Source organism: Talpa europaea (genome assembly GCF_964194135.1).
Source record: "Talpa europaea genome assembly, chromosome: 9".
In the NCBI taxonomy this organism is placed as follows: domain Eukaryota; kingdom Metazoa; phylum Chordata; class Mammalia; order Eulipotyphla; family Talpidae; genus Talpa; species Talpa europaea.
This window is the reverse complement of record NC_140076.1, coordinates 8462050-8479061: the sequence shown is the minus strand read 5'-3', so window position 1 is coordinate 8479061 and position 17012 is coordinate 8462050. Positions and strand designations below refer to the sequence as shown.

Genomic DNA, 17012 nt, shown 5'->3' with positions numbered 1-17012 from the left:
ACTCTTGCAGTTTTCTGAAATGGCCTTCCTAGTGTAGAGTCTCTAAAGGGCCTATTGGTGGGCTGAGTTAGGGTGGGGGGGTGGGGAAAAGGAGGGGAATAGCCCCAATGTTAGTGTATATCACAGAGGTAATTACAGCAGTAGATTGAATGTGTCCATAGAGTAGCTTTTCCCTTTTTCTGAACTTGAATAAATGGTGCCAGAATTTAGAAGTGATCTTAAACATAGAAGTATGCTAAACTGATCCAGACGTACAAGTAAGCTAGCTCATTTCTGAAATCATGCACCAGTGGGTCGGATTTCTGAATTTCTTTTCCTTTTCCTCTTTTATGTGATGCCTAACTGTCTAGCCTAATTTTATGAGATTCTTAACTGTCTAGCCTAGTTGTCTAGCCTAGAACCCCATTGGTGTACATGACATGAATGGAAAGGAAAGTTTTGCTCAGCTCTCTTCCTGGATCCAAGATGGTAAACGCAGAGCCGTAAGGAGTGTGGTCATCTTTTCCAATGATCTAAACAAGCTTTCAGGGAGAAGCAAGGTGGCAGAGTTTAGCTCTTATGCCTCTTGTCTGGACTCTGGCACTGGCCTTTTTGATTCTCATAGTCATTATTGATTTTCTTCAGAATGGTGCCCTGGGTGAGGTGTCTATATCCATTTAATTAAGACTTCCAGAAACATTGGTGCTTTTTGAATATTACTGACCCACTGGTTTTCTGTTCAGCACCAATCAGCCTACTTTGGTGGCTCCTGGGGGGTTAATAACTCCATGCGTATTAATTGCTTTGGAGCTATCCTGCTTCTTCTGCGTTTCTCCAGCTACATTGGTCTTTATGTGTGGCTATTTCATGGCCTTGATTAAAATTGTTTTCTCTCATTCTCTTTCATTTAAAGATTTGTTTGCTGATTTGTACTTAAGATTTCACTGGAAAGCTGAAACAAGAAGAGATCTGGAGGAGAGGAATGGGAGAATAGTGTGCACCTGTTAGAACTGACTGGCTTTCCTGGCCCTGGAGTATAGTAATGCAGATGTAGATGAATCATGCAGCTGTACTGAAATTTCACTCATTGAGCATCCTTAATTTGAATTCTTGTGTGCTCTTCCTGAAATTATGCTTCTTATTTAGTGGCATCATTGGCAGTTTGCTTGGTGTGCTCAGAAGTAAAGTTTCATAGCTTTTCTCTGAACCTCATTTTATTTATTTTTTTTCATTTTTTAATTTTATGTATTTTTTTACATCATTTTCATTTTTGCACATTGTATGCATTTTCTTTTCTTTAAAAATATTTATTTATTTATTTATACATACAAGCACTGGGTACAATCAGAAGCGCGGGAGGGTGAGAGAATTCACCAGAGCCAGAGCAGGGAGCAGAGCAGGCAGAAGGACCAAAGTACACTGCTGAGGGGAGCAGCGGGCGGCAGGAGGGGTCTGCGCACCATGTGGGACCCTCCTCCGGTGGCCGGGGAGCAGCTGGGGATGGAACCGGCGCTGCAGAGGCTGCGGGCAGCTTCGTAACCCAGCGCTCAACCGCTGCACCACCGGGGAGGCCCCATTGTATGCATTTTCATCTTGGTTATAGTCCCCACACAGTTCCCACCCCCCGCCTTGTTTTGATCCTCCTCCCTCCTCCCCACCTTGTAGTGTGTCTCTGGTTTATAGTTGCTTGTTGATTTTGATTTTTACTTTATTATAATTAGTCTTTTTCCTGGTCCCTTATTTAGGTCCTCCAAACTCCTGCTATGAATGAGACCATCCAGTATTTTTCTTTTTCTTTCTGGTTTATTTCTCTGAGCATGATCCCTTCCAGCTCCATCCATATTGCTGCAAATTGCATGAGTTTATCTTTTTTGATTGCTGAGTAATATTCCATGGTGTATATGTACCACCTCTTCTTGATCCAGTCATCTATTTTTGGGCATTTGGGTTGTTTCCATAGCTTAGCTATTGTAAATAGTGTTGCTCTAAACATAGGGGTGCAGGTGCCCTTTTGAATGAATGTTTCCATGTCTTTTGGGTAAATACCTAGGAATGACATTGTTGGATCATGTGGAAGCTCCATCTTTAGCAGGATGAGGAATCTCCAGACAGCCTTCCATAGAGGTTGGACCAGTTTGCACTCCCACCAGCAGTGCACGAGGGTTCCTTTTTCTCTACATCCTCGCCAACATTTGTTGTTGCTAGTTTTTTTAATATGTGCCATTTCTCACTGGTGTAAGATGGTATCTCATTGTAGTTTTGATTTGCATTTCCCTGATTACAAGTGATGTTGAACAGTTTTTCATATGCCTGTTGGTCATTTGCATTTCCTCTTTGGAGAAGTTTCTTTTTAGCTCTGGATTATTTACTGGATTATTTGACTGGATTATTTACTTTGTTTTTGTTGAGTCTCCGAGCCTCATTTTAAAGGTTAATGTGATTTTGACCAACCTGAAGACTAGTGGCCAGTCATAGAAAGCTCATAGGTGCGAACACAGTTGCAAAATATATGAAATAATTGGTGCTTGGAATGTATGAGCTCTTGTTAATTAAACAAAATTAAACATGTTATTAATTTTTGTCTTTCTAGGTGCATGCTATTATGATGCTAATCAGTCTATGTATGTGTTTGGAGGCTGTACGCAGAGCAGCTGCAATGCTGCCTTCAACGACCTCTGGAGACTTGACCTAAATAGCAAAGAGTGGATCCGACCTTTGGCTTCAGGTAAGAGATAACATGCTGATCTTTGCCTTCTTTCCAGGTAACTCCCTGGGCATGGAAACTCTAGCTGATCCTTTCTGGTGTTGGTCTCAAAAGACAGGTTACTGAAGCCCCAGATCTGTTGTAGAAATGTTAAGTGTAAGCTTGTGTAAAGTCTTGTAATTCTTTTTTAATATGTACTTTATCGTTAGTCTTGGTGCCCTGCCAAAATTGTATACTGCTGTGTGAATTCATTTGCGTGGTTTTCTCAAGCACTTGTACAGGTGTGATATGCTCCTTGGTATGAAGTTGAAGTAAGAGCAGAAACCCAGAGTCGTGAGAACTGTAGTTGACTGACAGAAGCTATTGTCCCAGGGCTAAGATCTCTGAATATCTTTTGTTGTTGCCAGCTCAGATATTTGGGGAGTGTATGGAACATGCCTCTGCTGGTTACTCTTAACAATTCAGAAGTGTGGGAAGATTCCACAGTAGGTACATTCCTGCACAGTCCCACTATGCCAAAATCCTGGCAGAAATAAACTAGTTTATTTTCTTCTTTTTGACTTACCCTTTCTTGGGGAAATACATATACGCAGTTGTTTCTGTGCTTGCGGAGCAGGGCAATTTGAAAAGTCACAGGGGTAAAATGGGAGGGACTGGTGTGATGGAGGAAGAGCCCCCTGAGTGTGAAGTACTCTGTCTGCTGGGTTTGTTGGCAGGCTTTCCCCAAACATTCTTCACTTGGCTTTTTGAGGTTAGAATTCTGGGACGTAGAAACTCAGGTTTTCGTGAGGCAGGCTCCTTACTCCTTGATTTACTACTTTGATTACAAAATGGGAGGCAACCTGGTGTATGAATAGGCGTTAGACTAAGAGTGAGGAGACATGCATGTTATTTCCTGGCATAATTAATTACGTGTTCCCCATGTAACTATGAAGAAGTTACTGCATCTCTCTGGAAAAAAATATGAGATAGGACTAGATGATTCTATTTTTAAGTGGGCTGGGACGTCTAGTTTATGTTGTCCTTTATTTCTGTAACCACTGCTGGGAATGGTAAGCCAGCAGCTTAAACCCTTTCTGTGAAAAGCAGCTACATTGTGCTTGGCCCTAAACTGTAAGCTCCTGTTTCTTCCCCCTGCCACAGACAGACAGAGGAGGGAGGAGTAGACAGTGGTCGCTGAAAGGCAGGCTGGATTTTGTGCAGATGAGGTTTTTTACCAAAATGATTGGAAAAATGAAGAAATGTTAATCTTTAAAAAAAGTTTTTGATGGTTTCTTCAATTTTAGGACCCTCAGAATTTCACTCAGAGAGTTTTCCTTTCCTAGTGCTTTGTCTCCTGTTACACTTAATGCAAGATCGATTAATGTTTGGAATGTAGAGGTCTTCTTAGTACCTATTGCTACTCGGTGTCCAGGCCCTGCTTCACAGCAACTTTCATTGTTCCAGTAACAAAACACTAACAACACTCCCTTTCTCTATTTTGTAAGCAATCTTTATGCGTTGGGTGATTTGGTGTGAGCATTGTTCCTTCTTGCAGAAGTGGATTTCTGGGCTCCGGGACAGGAGTGTACCTACTGTAGACTGCTGCCAGCTGCTCACTTTTCCTGATTTCTCCTTGTAAAATGGACATTAGTTGTTTGTTTTCACAAAATGTGATGGCTATGTTTTGAAATCCACAGGCAGAAGTATGAGAGAAATAAGTGGCTTTGTAATTCAGATTCTACAAAGAATCCGAATTTTTAAAAATAGAGCATTAGACTATATGCCCTTTTATAAGACATAAAAGCTCCTGAAGTGTTGAAAGTAATTTTCTAACAAAGTGTCTCACAGAATTTAGTTGCTGCTTCATTCTAATCTACAATTAGAGCCTGGTTTTAGAGGAGGGAAACCAAGCTTTTAGAAGCATCCACTTAAACACACACACACACACACACACACACACAAGCAAACAAACAATAGTTTAATAAAGATTCCTATGAGATTCTCGTTTAGACTGAAATCCCATGGGAAGATCGCCTGAGGAGATGTTTCTATGTGCTGTCACAAGTTCCAACCAAAATTACTTCTAACTCAAACATCAGTGAGTCTTTCTGAACAAAATGCAGTTGTTGATATGTCTTGGTGTTCCTGACTCACCCATTTATTGCATGGAGGTAGGGAGGGAGGGTGGCGAGGGGAGGGTGGTACCCACCACCCTTTGGGGCCAGTTGTGAAGTCGTTATGTGTGTTTGGATACTTGCGGGCAGTGCAGTAGCTTCAGCAGTGCTACCTTTTTAAGCGTATCTGTGTGGAGAAGTGCATCGACAAGCAGGGGAAAAAGAGGGGGCGGTGGGAACAGTCTTGGCAGAGAAAGTTGCTGCATTAGGTGTCTTTTTTTTTTTTGTGGGACCCTCGCTGGTGCTGCAGAGGCTGCGAGCAGCCTTGCAGCCCAGCGCTCAAACGCTGCGCCACCAGGGGAGGCCCTGCATTAGATGTCTTTTTACATGTCTCCTTGACTATATGACAGATGAGACTGGAACATTCTCAATGTGTTTGGTGTCTTAGCTCAGGCTGCCATAACAAAAAATCATAGCTTGTATAGCTCAAACAACAGAAATTTATAGCACAGTTTTAGAGGCTAGAGGTTTGAGATCAGGGTGCTGGTGAGGGCTCTCTTCTTGACTCTCAGACAGCCACCTTCCCACTGTGTTCGTATGTGGCAGAGAAGGCCTGATGTCTTCCTCTTTTTATAAGAGCACTAATCTCATCATAAGGGCCCCATTTTTATGATTTCCTTTTTTTTTAAAAGATTTATTTATTTATGCATACAAGAACTGGGGTGTTGGGCTGAGATGCAGAGGTGAGAGGATTCACCAGAGAGAGTTGGGAACAGAACAGGCAGATCTACTGAAATGCACTGCTGAGGGGAGCAGCAGGCGAGACAGGAGAGGTCTGCTATGCCATGTGGGTCACTTCCATGGCTGGCCAGTGATTGAACTTGTGCTGCAGTAGCTGGCAATAGCTTGATAGCTCTGTCTTTAACCGCTGCACCACCACGGGGGCCCCCATATTTATGATTTCATCTAAACCTATCTATCTCCCAAAGGTCCAGTCTTCAGCTGGCTTCACATTGGTGGTAGTTCTACATATAAGTTTCAGGAGGACACAGTTCAGTCCATAGCAGTTGAAATTAATGGCATTTGCCAGTGAAACCTTGTCTTTAGTTCCTTCAGAAATAATGCAAGTGTCCCATGTGGAGGGAGGGCATTAGTGATCAGTGTTGCGATGATCACTCTCCAGCTGAGGGAGAGCTACAGCTCTCACTTCTCCGACATTTCCATTGAAGCCCTACCCCCTCCCTTCACACCTGCAATGGTGGTCCCTACTCTCATAGGACTTAGATTGTCATGGGAAAGAAATAAGAACAAAGCAAGCAAATTGTTAGGAATTATGAAGGAAACAAACAAGGAAAAAGAATAGAAGGGGAGAACTGCTTTTAAACAGGAGGCAACATATTTGGGACTGAGATCTGAAGGTGGAAGAGCGGAGTGAAGTGAGAGCAGCGTGTGCAGACAGCCTCAGGGAGCAGAGAAGACAGATTGGAGGGCCTGAGAGAAGACTTCTGTGGACGCTGCAGAGTATGTAAGGGATGGAGGGGCACAGGTGGAGTTGAGCAGAGGACAGGAGCCTGCACCTTCTCTGACCGAGGTCTGTGGGATTTTGAGATTTTAATAGAGGGGTATCGTCCAGTTTACATTTTAAAGAACATGTTTGCTGCTATTTAGGAAACAAATTGAAGAAGGCAGAAAATAAAGCAGAGAGAAGAGATAGGATGCCATGAAAACAGAACAGGTGAGACTGTGAAGGCTTGAACTGGAATCCGAGGAGTGGAGATAAAAAGAAGTGGTTGAATTTGAGCTGAATTTTTATGTTAAAATTCATAGACCTCTTTGATGACTCGGATGTGGAGGGTGAGGGGTCAGTCAAGGCTGACTTCACGTTTCAGGTTTGCACAACCCGGTAGATAGGTGATCGGGCCATTTGCCAAAACAGGATAGATATTTGGAAGAAATTTGGTTTTTTGATCTCTTTAAACGTTTAAGTGGTTGTCATTAGAGTTTGGCATTTAAAACAGAGGATTTGAATTCCCTTAAATGATAGTACAGGACTTTCCTTTTTCTCAGTTAAAGTCTTCCTGTATCCTTTACTTATTCATACAGCAAATATTTGTGACTAGTGTACTCTGTGCCTGGTGGTGGTGCAGATACCAGGGAAATACGAGTGTGTGGAACACAAAAATTCCACTCCAAGTGGAAATTAAATTCAAATGAGGGAAAACATTAAACATGACAGATACACAATATTGTATATTTAAGGTGATTATTGAAGCAAAACTGTATTGCATAATAAGGGGGGGTCAGGAATGGAAGGGGATATTTACAATTGCCATGCTCAGGGCAGCTCACGTAGAAGGAGATGTTGGAACAAAGACTTGATGAGATGACTATCTAAGGGAAAGAACATTTCAAACAGAGGGAACAACCAGAGCAAAGGTCCAGAGGGAGGGATGTGCTTAGGGTGGTGAAGGGTCATGAGGAACCACTGTGCCTGGAGCAGAGTGATTGAAGGACAGCGTGGGAGGAGGGAAGGGTGGGCAAACAGTGGAGGGAAGCTTGGGTGTCATACATTTAATGCTGTTGTCAGGACTGTGTCATATTTTTTGAGTAAAATGGCTGGTCATTTAGGTTTCTGAGAAAACTGTGAAAGAAGCCAAATATGGAAATGAGGTGCCTGTTAAGAAGTAGTAAAAATAATCTAAGTGAGAAATGATGGTGACTTGGACTCGAGTATTAGCAGAAAAATAAAAACCGGTTGAACTGGATGGAGTCATTGGGACTTTCCCCTGGTTTGGGCGTACAGTGTTGAACAAGAAAAAGAGGAGTCAAAGATAGATTTTTTAGCCTGGGCATTGAAGGAGCGGAGATGCCATTAATTGAGATGGGTACGGCTTGAGGTGGTGAAGTTTGACAAAGTTCTGGGGAGATGAGAAAGCCAACTGAAACATGTTCAGTTTGAAATGCACTTGAGACATCCAGGTGGAGATGTCTGTGTCTGGAGTCAGGGGAGACATGCAGGCCAGAGACGTTTGTCTAGAGAGCCAGGTGGGAGTCACTGGCATCTAAATGAGAACACTCAGGCAGTCGCCTGCTTGGTAGAGGAGGCTAATCTGGGATTCTCCAGCATTCGGTGTCAGGGAGAAGGGGAAACAGCCAGGATATAGAAAGGAAGCACCAGGGAGGCAGCAGAGAAACAGGAGAATGTGGTTGTCTTGGAAGCCACTATGCTTGAAAGCGTTTTCGGGTGAGGAGGAAATAATCAACCATGTCAGATGCCGCGAGGTGGTCAGTTCATGTGACAACTGAGAACTGACCTGAATTACCCAAGAGAGTGTTTTCCATGAGTGTTGAGGATGCAAAAGCCTATTTGGAATGGTTTTAAGAGAATGGGAAGAGAGAGCGGAAGATAGTGAGTACACACACAATGCACTGTTTTGATTTTGTTTTCGAGGAGTTTTGCTGTAAAGGGAATCAGAGAAATTAGGTGCTTAAGTGGAGGTGAATGTAGAAATTGAGAAATTTTTTTTAAGATGGCATATTTTATAGCATGTTTATGTGCTGATGAGAACAATCTAGAGGGAGGAATTGATTGGCTAGGAAGAGTCATTAGAGCAGTGTCCTCAAGTAGCGAGAGAGGCAGAATCTTTTATGCAAGTGGAGGGAAGCCCGGAGACAGGAGCACTGTCCGTCTAAAGGACAAGGAACAGATGATTGCAGGTGCTGGCGAGTGGGTGGATGTGGAAGTTCTCTCCTGATTGCTTTATCATTTAGATCAAATAATCGAAGGTAGAACAGTACAGAAGCCGTTGGAAATCCTGGCCAGGAATTATGAATGTACAATTGTGTACATTGTAGTCTTTGCCAGGTGGTTCTAGGAAGTTGAATGTTTCACCTTCTGGTCCTGTGCTAAGGTAAACACTTTGTTCTCAGGACAGCTACTTTAAAGGATTAATGTTTAAACTGATTTCTAAAATAAATTGCCCCTTATTCAAACTGAGGCTGTTATTGGCATCAGTTTGGGTGGTCTTATACCAAGAGTGAAATTTTCAGGTAGAAATGTTCACATTTAAAATTGGAGTGTTCTGATTTTCAAAAATTTTTAAAGATCGGCCCACACCCATTTATAAAAAGGGAAACAAATTTCGCTTTTAAGACTTTCTGCAGTTAGACTCCATAAACACTGGGAGAGTCTGCAGACAGGAAGAAGTGGAGATTTAAAGTCCGGTTGTCATCTCTGCTAACTTGTCCCCGGCACTGTCGATCTTCCCACCACCTTCTCCCAGTGAAAGCTGCTTCCCCAAGGAGGTTCTTTGCCTTCCCAATTCCTTTCTCCATGAAAGAGAAGCCTCTGTGGTTTTAGGAACCCAGCTAAAACTGCAGATCACCCTTACCCAATCATCCAGGAAGCTGACAAGAATTCTTACCCTCATAGCAGGCTCACTCACCTGACCTCTGGGGATTGGGAGTCGAGTCCTGAGAGAAAATGTCCAGTTGGTTCTACCCTTAGCTGAATTTGGAGAACCCCCAACATCATCCTGCTTTCTTACTGTGCGATCGCTGACCTTGATTTGTTATCACCGTCTAGCAGGTGGGTGTGTGATGAGCCCAACTGGACTCCCGGCTGTCGTTGAGGAAGAAGGGGGACTGCTCTCTGCTGTTCCAGAGTGGCCCGCTGTCTGCGGAAGTGTGGATGGGCCTTGGAAAGGGTTTTGGGAATGGGCGCTCCGTCGTCCCAAGTTCTTCATACATACAATCTGACCTTCATACCACCGCGATTTAGGCTGGCTCTACTATGTCCCCATTTTACAGATGAGAAAACTGAAGTTCAGAGAATCATTTTTTCATTTACCTAAGATCACACAGCTAGTAAGTGATGGAGCAGAGATTGAAATCCAAGATTTTCTCTCTAAAATCTGTGCTCTTTCTACTAGCTACGTGCTGCGAGTAGTTTTATATTTTCTATAATTTATTTCACATTATCAGTTTTTAAAAACTTCTTAAAAAACTTATAAAGTTTAGAACAGGGGCCTCCCTGGTGGTGCAGCGGGTTGAGTGCAGCGCTGTGAAGCTGTCCGCAGCCTCTGCAGTGCTGGTTTGATCCCGGCCGGCTGGGGAGAAACCCACATGGCGCTGCAGACCTCTTCTGTCTCACCCGCTGCTCTCCTCAGCAGTGTCTTCTGGCCATCTGGCTGTTCTGTTCCCCGCTTTGTCTCTGGTGCATCCTCTCACCCTCCTGCACATCTGGCCTGTACCCCAGTTCTTGTTTAAATAAATAAATCTTTAAAAATAAATAAATAAATAAAATTTAGAGCAGAGTTCCCATATACTCTATGCCCAGTTTAACTTCCTAACATTTTTTATTAATAGAGTACAGTTGTGAAAGTTAATGAGCCAATATTAATACATTACTATTAACAAAGGCCATACTTTATTCAGATATCCTTTTTCTTTTTCTTTTTTAATCTAAAGTCCTTTTTCTGGTCCAAGATCCCATCCAAGGTACATTACGTCTTCATGACTCCTTAAGTTCCTCGTAACTGTGACAGCTTCTCACTTCCCTTGTTTGGTGATGGTGTCTTCAAAGAGGCAATGTCAGGTATTTTGTGGACTGTTGACTCAGTTTGGATTTGGCTGATGTCCATATGATGAGACTGCAGTTGCGGGTTTGGGGGAGAAAGACCACGGTGATAACATGCCCTCCTCCTCATGTCCTGTCAAGGGCACCTGCTGTCAGCGTGATTTATGGCTGTGATGTTGACCTTGATTTCCTGGTTGAGACAGTGTTTATTAGATTCCACCGCTGTGAAATTCTTCTTTTTCCCCCTCCTTTTAAAATTCTTTTTTATAGTTTTTTTGCTTTTCTTGTGACTTTCGTTTTTTTATTTGTAGTTGCCTCTTGGCCCTTGACATTGCATTGAATTCATGGGTAGTAACTAAGTTCTTTGGTTATTCCGTCTATCTGCAGAGTCAGGAAAGGGTGATGTAGTTTGCTTTTTGAGTCAGGGACAGGCTGACAGAAAGAGTAGAGGTCATACCAGATCTTTATAGGGGAGCCAAGACAGCTTTAGACACTGGAGGGTGCTGGGTCTGTCCAGAAATTACTGCCCCAAGTGTCATTGTTTTTCTTACTGTGTAAATGATATCTTAAAAATAATGCATTGGGGGTCCTTGGATCCACTGCTGATGCTTCCTGTCCTGTGCGTAGTGGAAAAGCTAATTAGATCTTAGTTCTCTGCTGCACTTTCTTGAGCCAGTGGTGATGTCACCAGGAAAGATCAAAACAAATAGGGAACCCGAGACTGATACCTGGCACCAGGTAAAACCAAAACAGCTGACAGAAGAGGCTCTTCTGGAAAAGATCACCCAGCGCTCGCTCCCCTTAACTTAGGCCCCAGGAGTCACTGCTGACCATGAAATAGCTGGGTGTGGAGTTTGTTAGGATAATGTCTGGTGTACTTACAGGGATTAGATTTCAGCTTTTCAGCATTGTTTTGTATTTAGCATTTTACATATTTTTGAAAATTACCATTATAGGCAAAAGTGTTTGGAGAATGCAAGCCTGTGGAGACAGCAGAGAATGGGTGTGTGGTGTACTCCAAGTCTCTACTCTTAAAACCAGATTGTTGCTCTGACTGTTTTCAGATTTCCTTTGTCAAAGAGAAAGCCCATTTAATATGGATCTTTACTTGATTGATTATAAAATCATAGTAAAATCTGTCATTACCTTTTTCCTCTTCCTTTTTGAAAATTCTGCATCTGTTGACCTTTGTTCATCTGGTCAGATTCATGAACCTTTTCTTCTCTCCATTCTTAAAACCTCCTAAGCCTTTTTTTAGGGAAAATTAATTTTTACTGTGTTTTTTTTTTCCCCCCCACCAGCATCTCTTTGACCCTCTCTCCCTCATCCTCTCCTCTTAACCTCAGAAACCTCCCTTTGTTTATGTGTCCACTAGTTTTCATTCAAATTGTCCATATGTAAATATCTACTGTTTGTTTTTGTCCATCCGACTTGCTTTACTACACATCACTCCTATGAACGCCCTTCATTTTGTGTAAATGGCAACATTTCATCTTTCCTTATGACTGAGTGGTATTCCATTGTGTGGACAGACCACCTCTTCTTGATCCAGTAGTGGACACTTAGGTTGTTGAATTTTGTCTCATATTAGATAGAAATCCAAAGCGTCAGAATAGGGCCTCCCTGGTGGCACAAGGGGTTAAGTCTCAGCACTATGAAGCTATTGCCAGCCACTGTGGCCTGAGTTCTATCCCTGGCCAGGGAGCTAACCTACATGGCGCAGCAGACCTCTCCTGTCTCACCCACTGCTCCCCTCAGCATTGTGTTTCAGTAGATCTGCCTATACTCCCCACTCTGTTTCTGGTGAATCCTCTCACACGCATGTGTAGACAGACACACACACACACACACACACACACACACACACACCCCAGCCTGCACCCCAGTTCTTGTATGCATAAATAAATAAAATAAGTTTTTGAAAAAAAATTGTCAGAATAAACAATGGCTTTCCTTAGAATTCTGAGCTTTCATATTGTCATCCTGTCTGCCTTCTATTTTGACAAGCAATTTTTGCTTGTTCTCGGGTTCTCTGTGCAGTAAAACTCCCAGACCATTCAGTGTTTCTGTTTATTCTTACGTATGTATCTAATCTTCCCCTGATAGCACTTTAGTTTATGACCACAGTAAACTTCGTTTTATATGATGTCTTATCTCTGCCTCCAGTGTTAAATAGTTAATGTTTCTTAACTTTATTTTGTGTTCTGAATGAAACTGTAGAAGACTGATCCTAGATGGGGGCACAAAAGATTTCCCTCTACCTTAGGCTTCCCTTAGGGTCGTCTCTAATTTAGACGCCCCTGTGAGTGACCCCTTGGCTCCCTGGACACTCAGCAGTGCCTCGTGCTGACTTGTGCCCAGAGACACTGTTGCACTATTCTCTGCACTGTTAGGATCAGGTCACTGTCCCAAGTTCCCCGGCTCTTGTGACTTTGAGGGTATTTTGTAAAGAATCTACAGAGTGATCTTCCTAGGTGGGTGACAGTTTTGATAGGTCATTTATATACTTAAAAATATCAACTTGAGACAGCACTTCTGCTGCCCACCTGTGACTGTGCGGGTGCCTCTTTTCACCAACTCTCTCCCTCTGCAGAGCAGCCTACTGCCTGCCCATGACCTGTCCCATGCTGGAATTTCTCCTCACTGACCTCCCTCAGCGGAGGCAGCTCTCCTCAAGGCCACCCACCTGCAACCATGCAGGCCTCTCTCAGCAAACATGTTGCTTTCAGGGCAGCTCTTCCTGCCCGCTTGTGTCTGTGCAAGTGTCTTTTACTAGCCTATCCCTTTTCTAATAAACCTGCTCTTTAAATATTAATATATATATATATATATACATATATATGTATCTCAACTTGAGGGGACGGGGGTGGCAAAAAAAAGGTAGAATCAATTTGTTAGTGGGAACAGCACTAGAACTCAGGTGGTGGGTATGGTGAGGCATAACACACACCATGGTGTGAAACTGTACCCAGAGTTTATGTAGCATTGTAAGCCAATGGTAAACCAGTAAAATTCTATTTAAAAAAAATCACCTTGAATTCTGGGAGACTCCTTTATCCTGTTCAAAGCTCAGAAGCTACCTCTCATCTTTTCTTTGGGAGATGAACCCTTGAATTGTGCTTTAATTGATTCTACTTTTCAAGTAAAGAGTGCCCCTATAATTTCTTCTTTTCCATAGTTCCCAGTGGAAAGACTGTGAACTATGGATTATCATTTGATCTGTTGACACTGTGTTCCTATTTTACTTTCTCTCATTTTGGTAAGCTTTCTGAAACCCCACTGCCCACTCTTAAAATGCTTCTTGCTGTTTGATTTACATATGTGAGTTACAGGTTGGTTGCATTTTAAGTGAGGAATGTGTTCTTGAAGACTTTGTTAAAGGGGGCCTCCCTGATGGCCTAGGGCTTAAGTCTCAGCAATATCACTGCTACATCCTGAGTTCCATCCCCCACCAGGGAGCTGACCCACATAGGGCGCAGCAGACCTCTCCCATCTTGCCCACTGCTCCCCTCAGCAGTGTATTTCGGTAGATCTGCCTGTTCTGCTCCCCGCTCTGTCTCTGGTGAATCCTCTCACCCTCTGCACCTCTGGCCTACACCTCAGTTCTTCTACACACACACAAAAAAAGACTTCAGATAATGGATTTTCATTCTGACAGTGGATTGCTGGTATTTGTTTGTGGAAGTAATGGATGATGTCAAGGGACTACAGATTACAGTTTACAGTTTACTCTGCCAGCTTTGACCTTCACTATTCTTTCTTTTCCTTAGTACTTAAGACATAATTTACATATAGTAAAATGAACAGCTGTACAACTCACTTTTTAATATCTATGTTTAGCTATGTGATCATCACCTACATTAAGATATAAAATACTTCTGTCATCTCAGAAATTTCCCTTCTGCTCCTTTCTTGTCTGTACTATTTTCCACAAAGGTAACCACTTTTCTGCCTTCTAACAGTTTTTTATTTTAAAATATATCCATGTGGCTGCATCTGTCAGTGATTTATTCCTTTTCATTGCTTGTGAATATTCCGTAATCTGAATATAACCCTTTTTTTAAAAATTCTGTCTTCTACAAATGGATACTTGAGTTATGTCCGCTTTGAATAGAGCTGCAGTCAACATTCTTGTATAGATTTGTTTGTGGACACGTGCACTCATTTCTTACTGACCTACTTGTCAATTTAAAAAAATATTGTAGACACAGTAAATATCCCAGAGAGTGCTCTGTTCCCTTAACCCTGCTTAGGTAGAAGAGCTGATACTATAGCTAAGGGTTATAAGGCTTGAGGGAGGAAGGACCCCTGGCTAATAATAAAAGGAACTACTTATTAATAGGGCCCGTGACCTAAACTGACGAGAGGACTATGTTATTGAAGGTCGGTAACACCATAAGAGCATGGTTTTTGTGCCAAGCAAACTCAAATTCACATCGGGACTCAGGACACGCAGTGACAGGGTAACTTTAGACAGGTCTTTAATGTCCCTTTGGCCTTTCCTTTCAGATAGAGATAACAGTTACCTTTCATCATTCCTGTTCAGATTACATACCGTACTCAGATGCAGAGGGATATAGAACCTAGTCGGCACCTTTGTGTAGTCCTGAAGTGCTAGCTGAGGAGTCAGGAGTGGTGCTAAGTCATCCTTGAGTTCCCAAAGCTTGAAAAGTGAATGTATTCATTCCCTGTGTATTCATTTTCCTGCCTTTAATAGTTACACCCAGTCAGTGCTGTTCTGTGTACTGCAGATACAGGTGTGAACAAGAAGCAGGTCTGTTGGAAGAAGACATAAAATAAACAAATCAATACAAAGAAAATATAAAAACTAAGATACAAGAGAGTCGATGGGGGTGTTTAAAATAAGTTATAAAATGTATAAAGAACCAGGACTTCTATGCATTGGTGGAAGGAATCTTATTTATGGGGAGAAAGGTAGCAAGCTAATCAGTTAGGATTCTGTTCACAATTTGTTGCAGTTATCTTAAAGTCCTATTATTTATTTTTATTAAGATGGTATGCTTTTGGGCCTCCCTGGTGGCACAAGGAGTTAAGCACAGCACTATGAAACTATCGTAGCCTCTGCAGCATGAGTTCAATCCCCAGCTAACCAGGGAGATACCCACATGGCACAGCAGACCTCTCCTGTCTCGCCTGCTGCTTCCCTCAGCATTGTTTTCAGTCAGCCTGCCTTTTCTGTTCCCCACTCTGTCTCTGGTGAATCCTCTCACCCTCCACACCTCTGGCATGTACCCAGTTCTTGTCTACATAAATAAGTCAATCTTTAAAAAAAAAAAAAAAAGATGGTATGCTTTTTTTTTTAAAGATTGATATATTTATGCATACAAGAGCTGGGGTGTAGGTCAGAGGTGTGAGGCTGAGGTGTGTATGTGAGAGGATTCACCAGAGACAGAACGGGAAGCAGAACAGGCAGATCTACTGAAATACACTGCTGAGGCAGGAGAGGTCTGCTGCGCCATGTGGGTCAGCTCCCTGGCCAGGGATCGAACTAGTGCTGCTGCAGTGGCTGCAGATAGCTTCACAGTGCTGAGACTTAACCCCTTGTACAACCAGGGAGGCCCAAGATGGTATGCTTTTCAATTAAGATGACTGTTAAGTATTTGAATCCCCATCTATGTTTTTCTGTTTTTATAGTTGGAAGGCACCCAGCGCCCAGACACCATTCAAATGTACTAATCTCCATGAAGAAGGCTAGGATGTTACTTAAGTAACTACTCTTAAATTCTTTGCTGTATTAGCTTCTTCCTAACCCGTGGATCTGTTCCTGGTTAATTTTCTTTATGGGTTGGTGATTTCTTCTTGTCTCCTCTAGCCCTCTGCAGTCCTGGAACAATCTGGATCTGTGGTGGTCTTAGGAGATGGGAGTGAGAGCAGAACCAAGGGGTTCCCCTAGGAAAGGGGGGAATCCTTTCTGTTTATTTATAAAGCTCAGATCCTGGGACTTTTCCAGAATTCATGCTTTTCTAAGGTGGGTACATATTCTCTCCTACTGGAGAGAAGAATGGGACATTTTTTATAGCACAAATCTGGGTAAACTTTGGTCCTCCCGGGGAGAGAATAAATAAGGTTATACCCTATTTCAGTCTGTCTCTGTCCCGCCTGACTAGGGTTTTCCTGTTTTGACACCAGGCCAGAAACTGTGACTGGCAGCATTGTTCCACTTCTGAACAGCCACTTAAAAGAGCACCCCCCCACCCCCATTAGAACTGCAATTAACAAGTTATCAGATTAAACTGAGACTCTGGACCTTCTCAGCTTCCCCAGAAATTGAATCAAAAGACTACTTGAAATGGTAACAAGGAACTATTACTGTTTTTAGTGCTGTTAATTTTAAACTGATAAGTGCTGCCCTATTCAAGTGGTCTTTCATGTGCGTTTGTTCAAAAGTAAAAACAATGCCGGTAGGGAATTTCTTTTTGTTCATGCCTGCAGCATATATGTAATTATACAGGATCTAGAAGTTTCTCATGCCCATTATAAAAGTTCCTCTTGTTTTAGATGTTCTGTAAATGACCCATGGAGTAATGTTATTAAAGATGTGGGTATAATTGTAATAATAAAAATGTATGCCTGGAAGCCTGAGATCCAGACAAGCTCTTCTTCATTAGACAAACCTTGTCTAATGTAATATCTA

At 42.5% G+C, this 17012-nt stretch overlaps 1 protein-coding gene across 1 annotated transcript in view; it reads left to right on the top strand.

Annotated features, from left to right (window-relative positions):
- The window catches only part of FBXO42 (F-box protein 42), a 46654-nt gene that overhangs the window by 11566 nt on the left and 18076 nt on the right, over window positions 1-17012 (top strand). The window contains exon 3 of the mRNA XM_084243004.1: window positions 2570-2704. Within this exon, the coding sequence (XP_084099130.1) occupies window positions 2570-2704 (135 nt within the window). The remainder of the gene's footprint in view (window positions 1-2569; window positions 2705-17012) is intronic.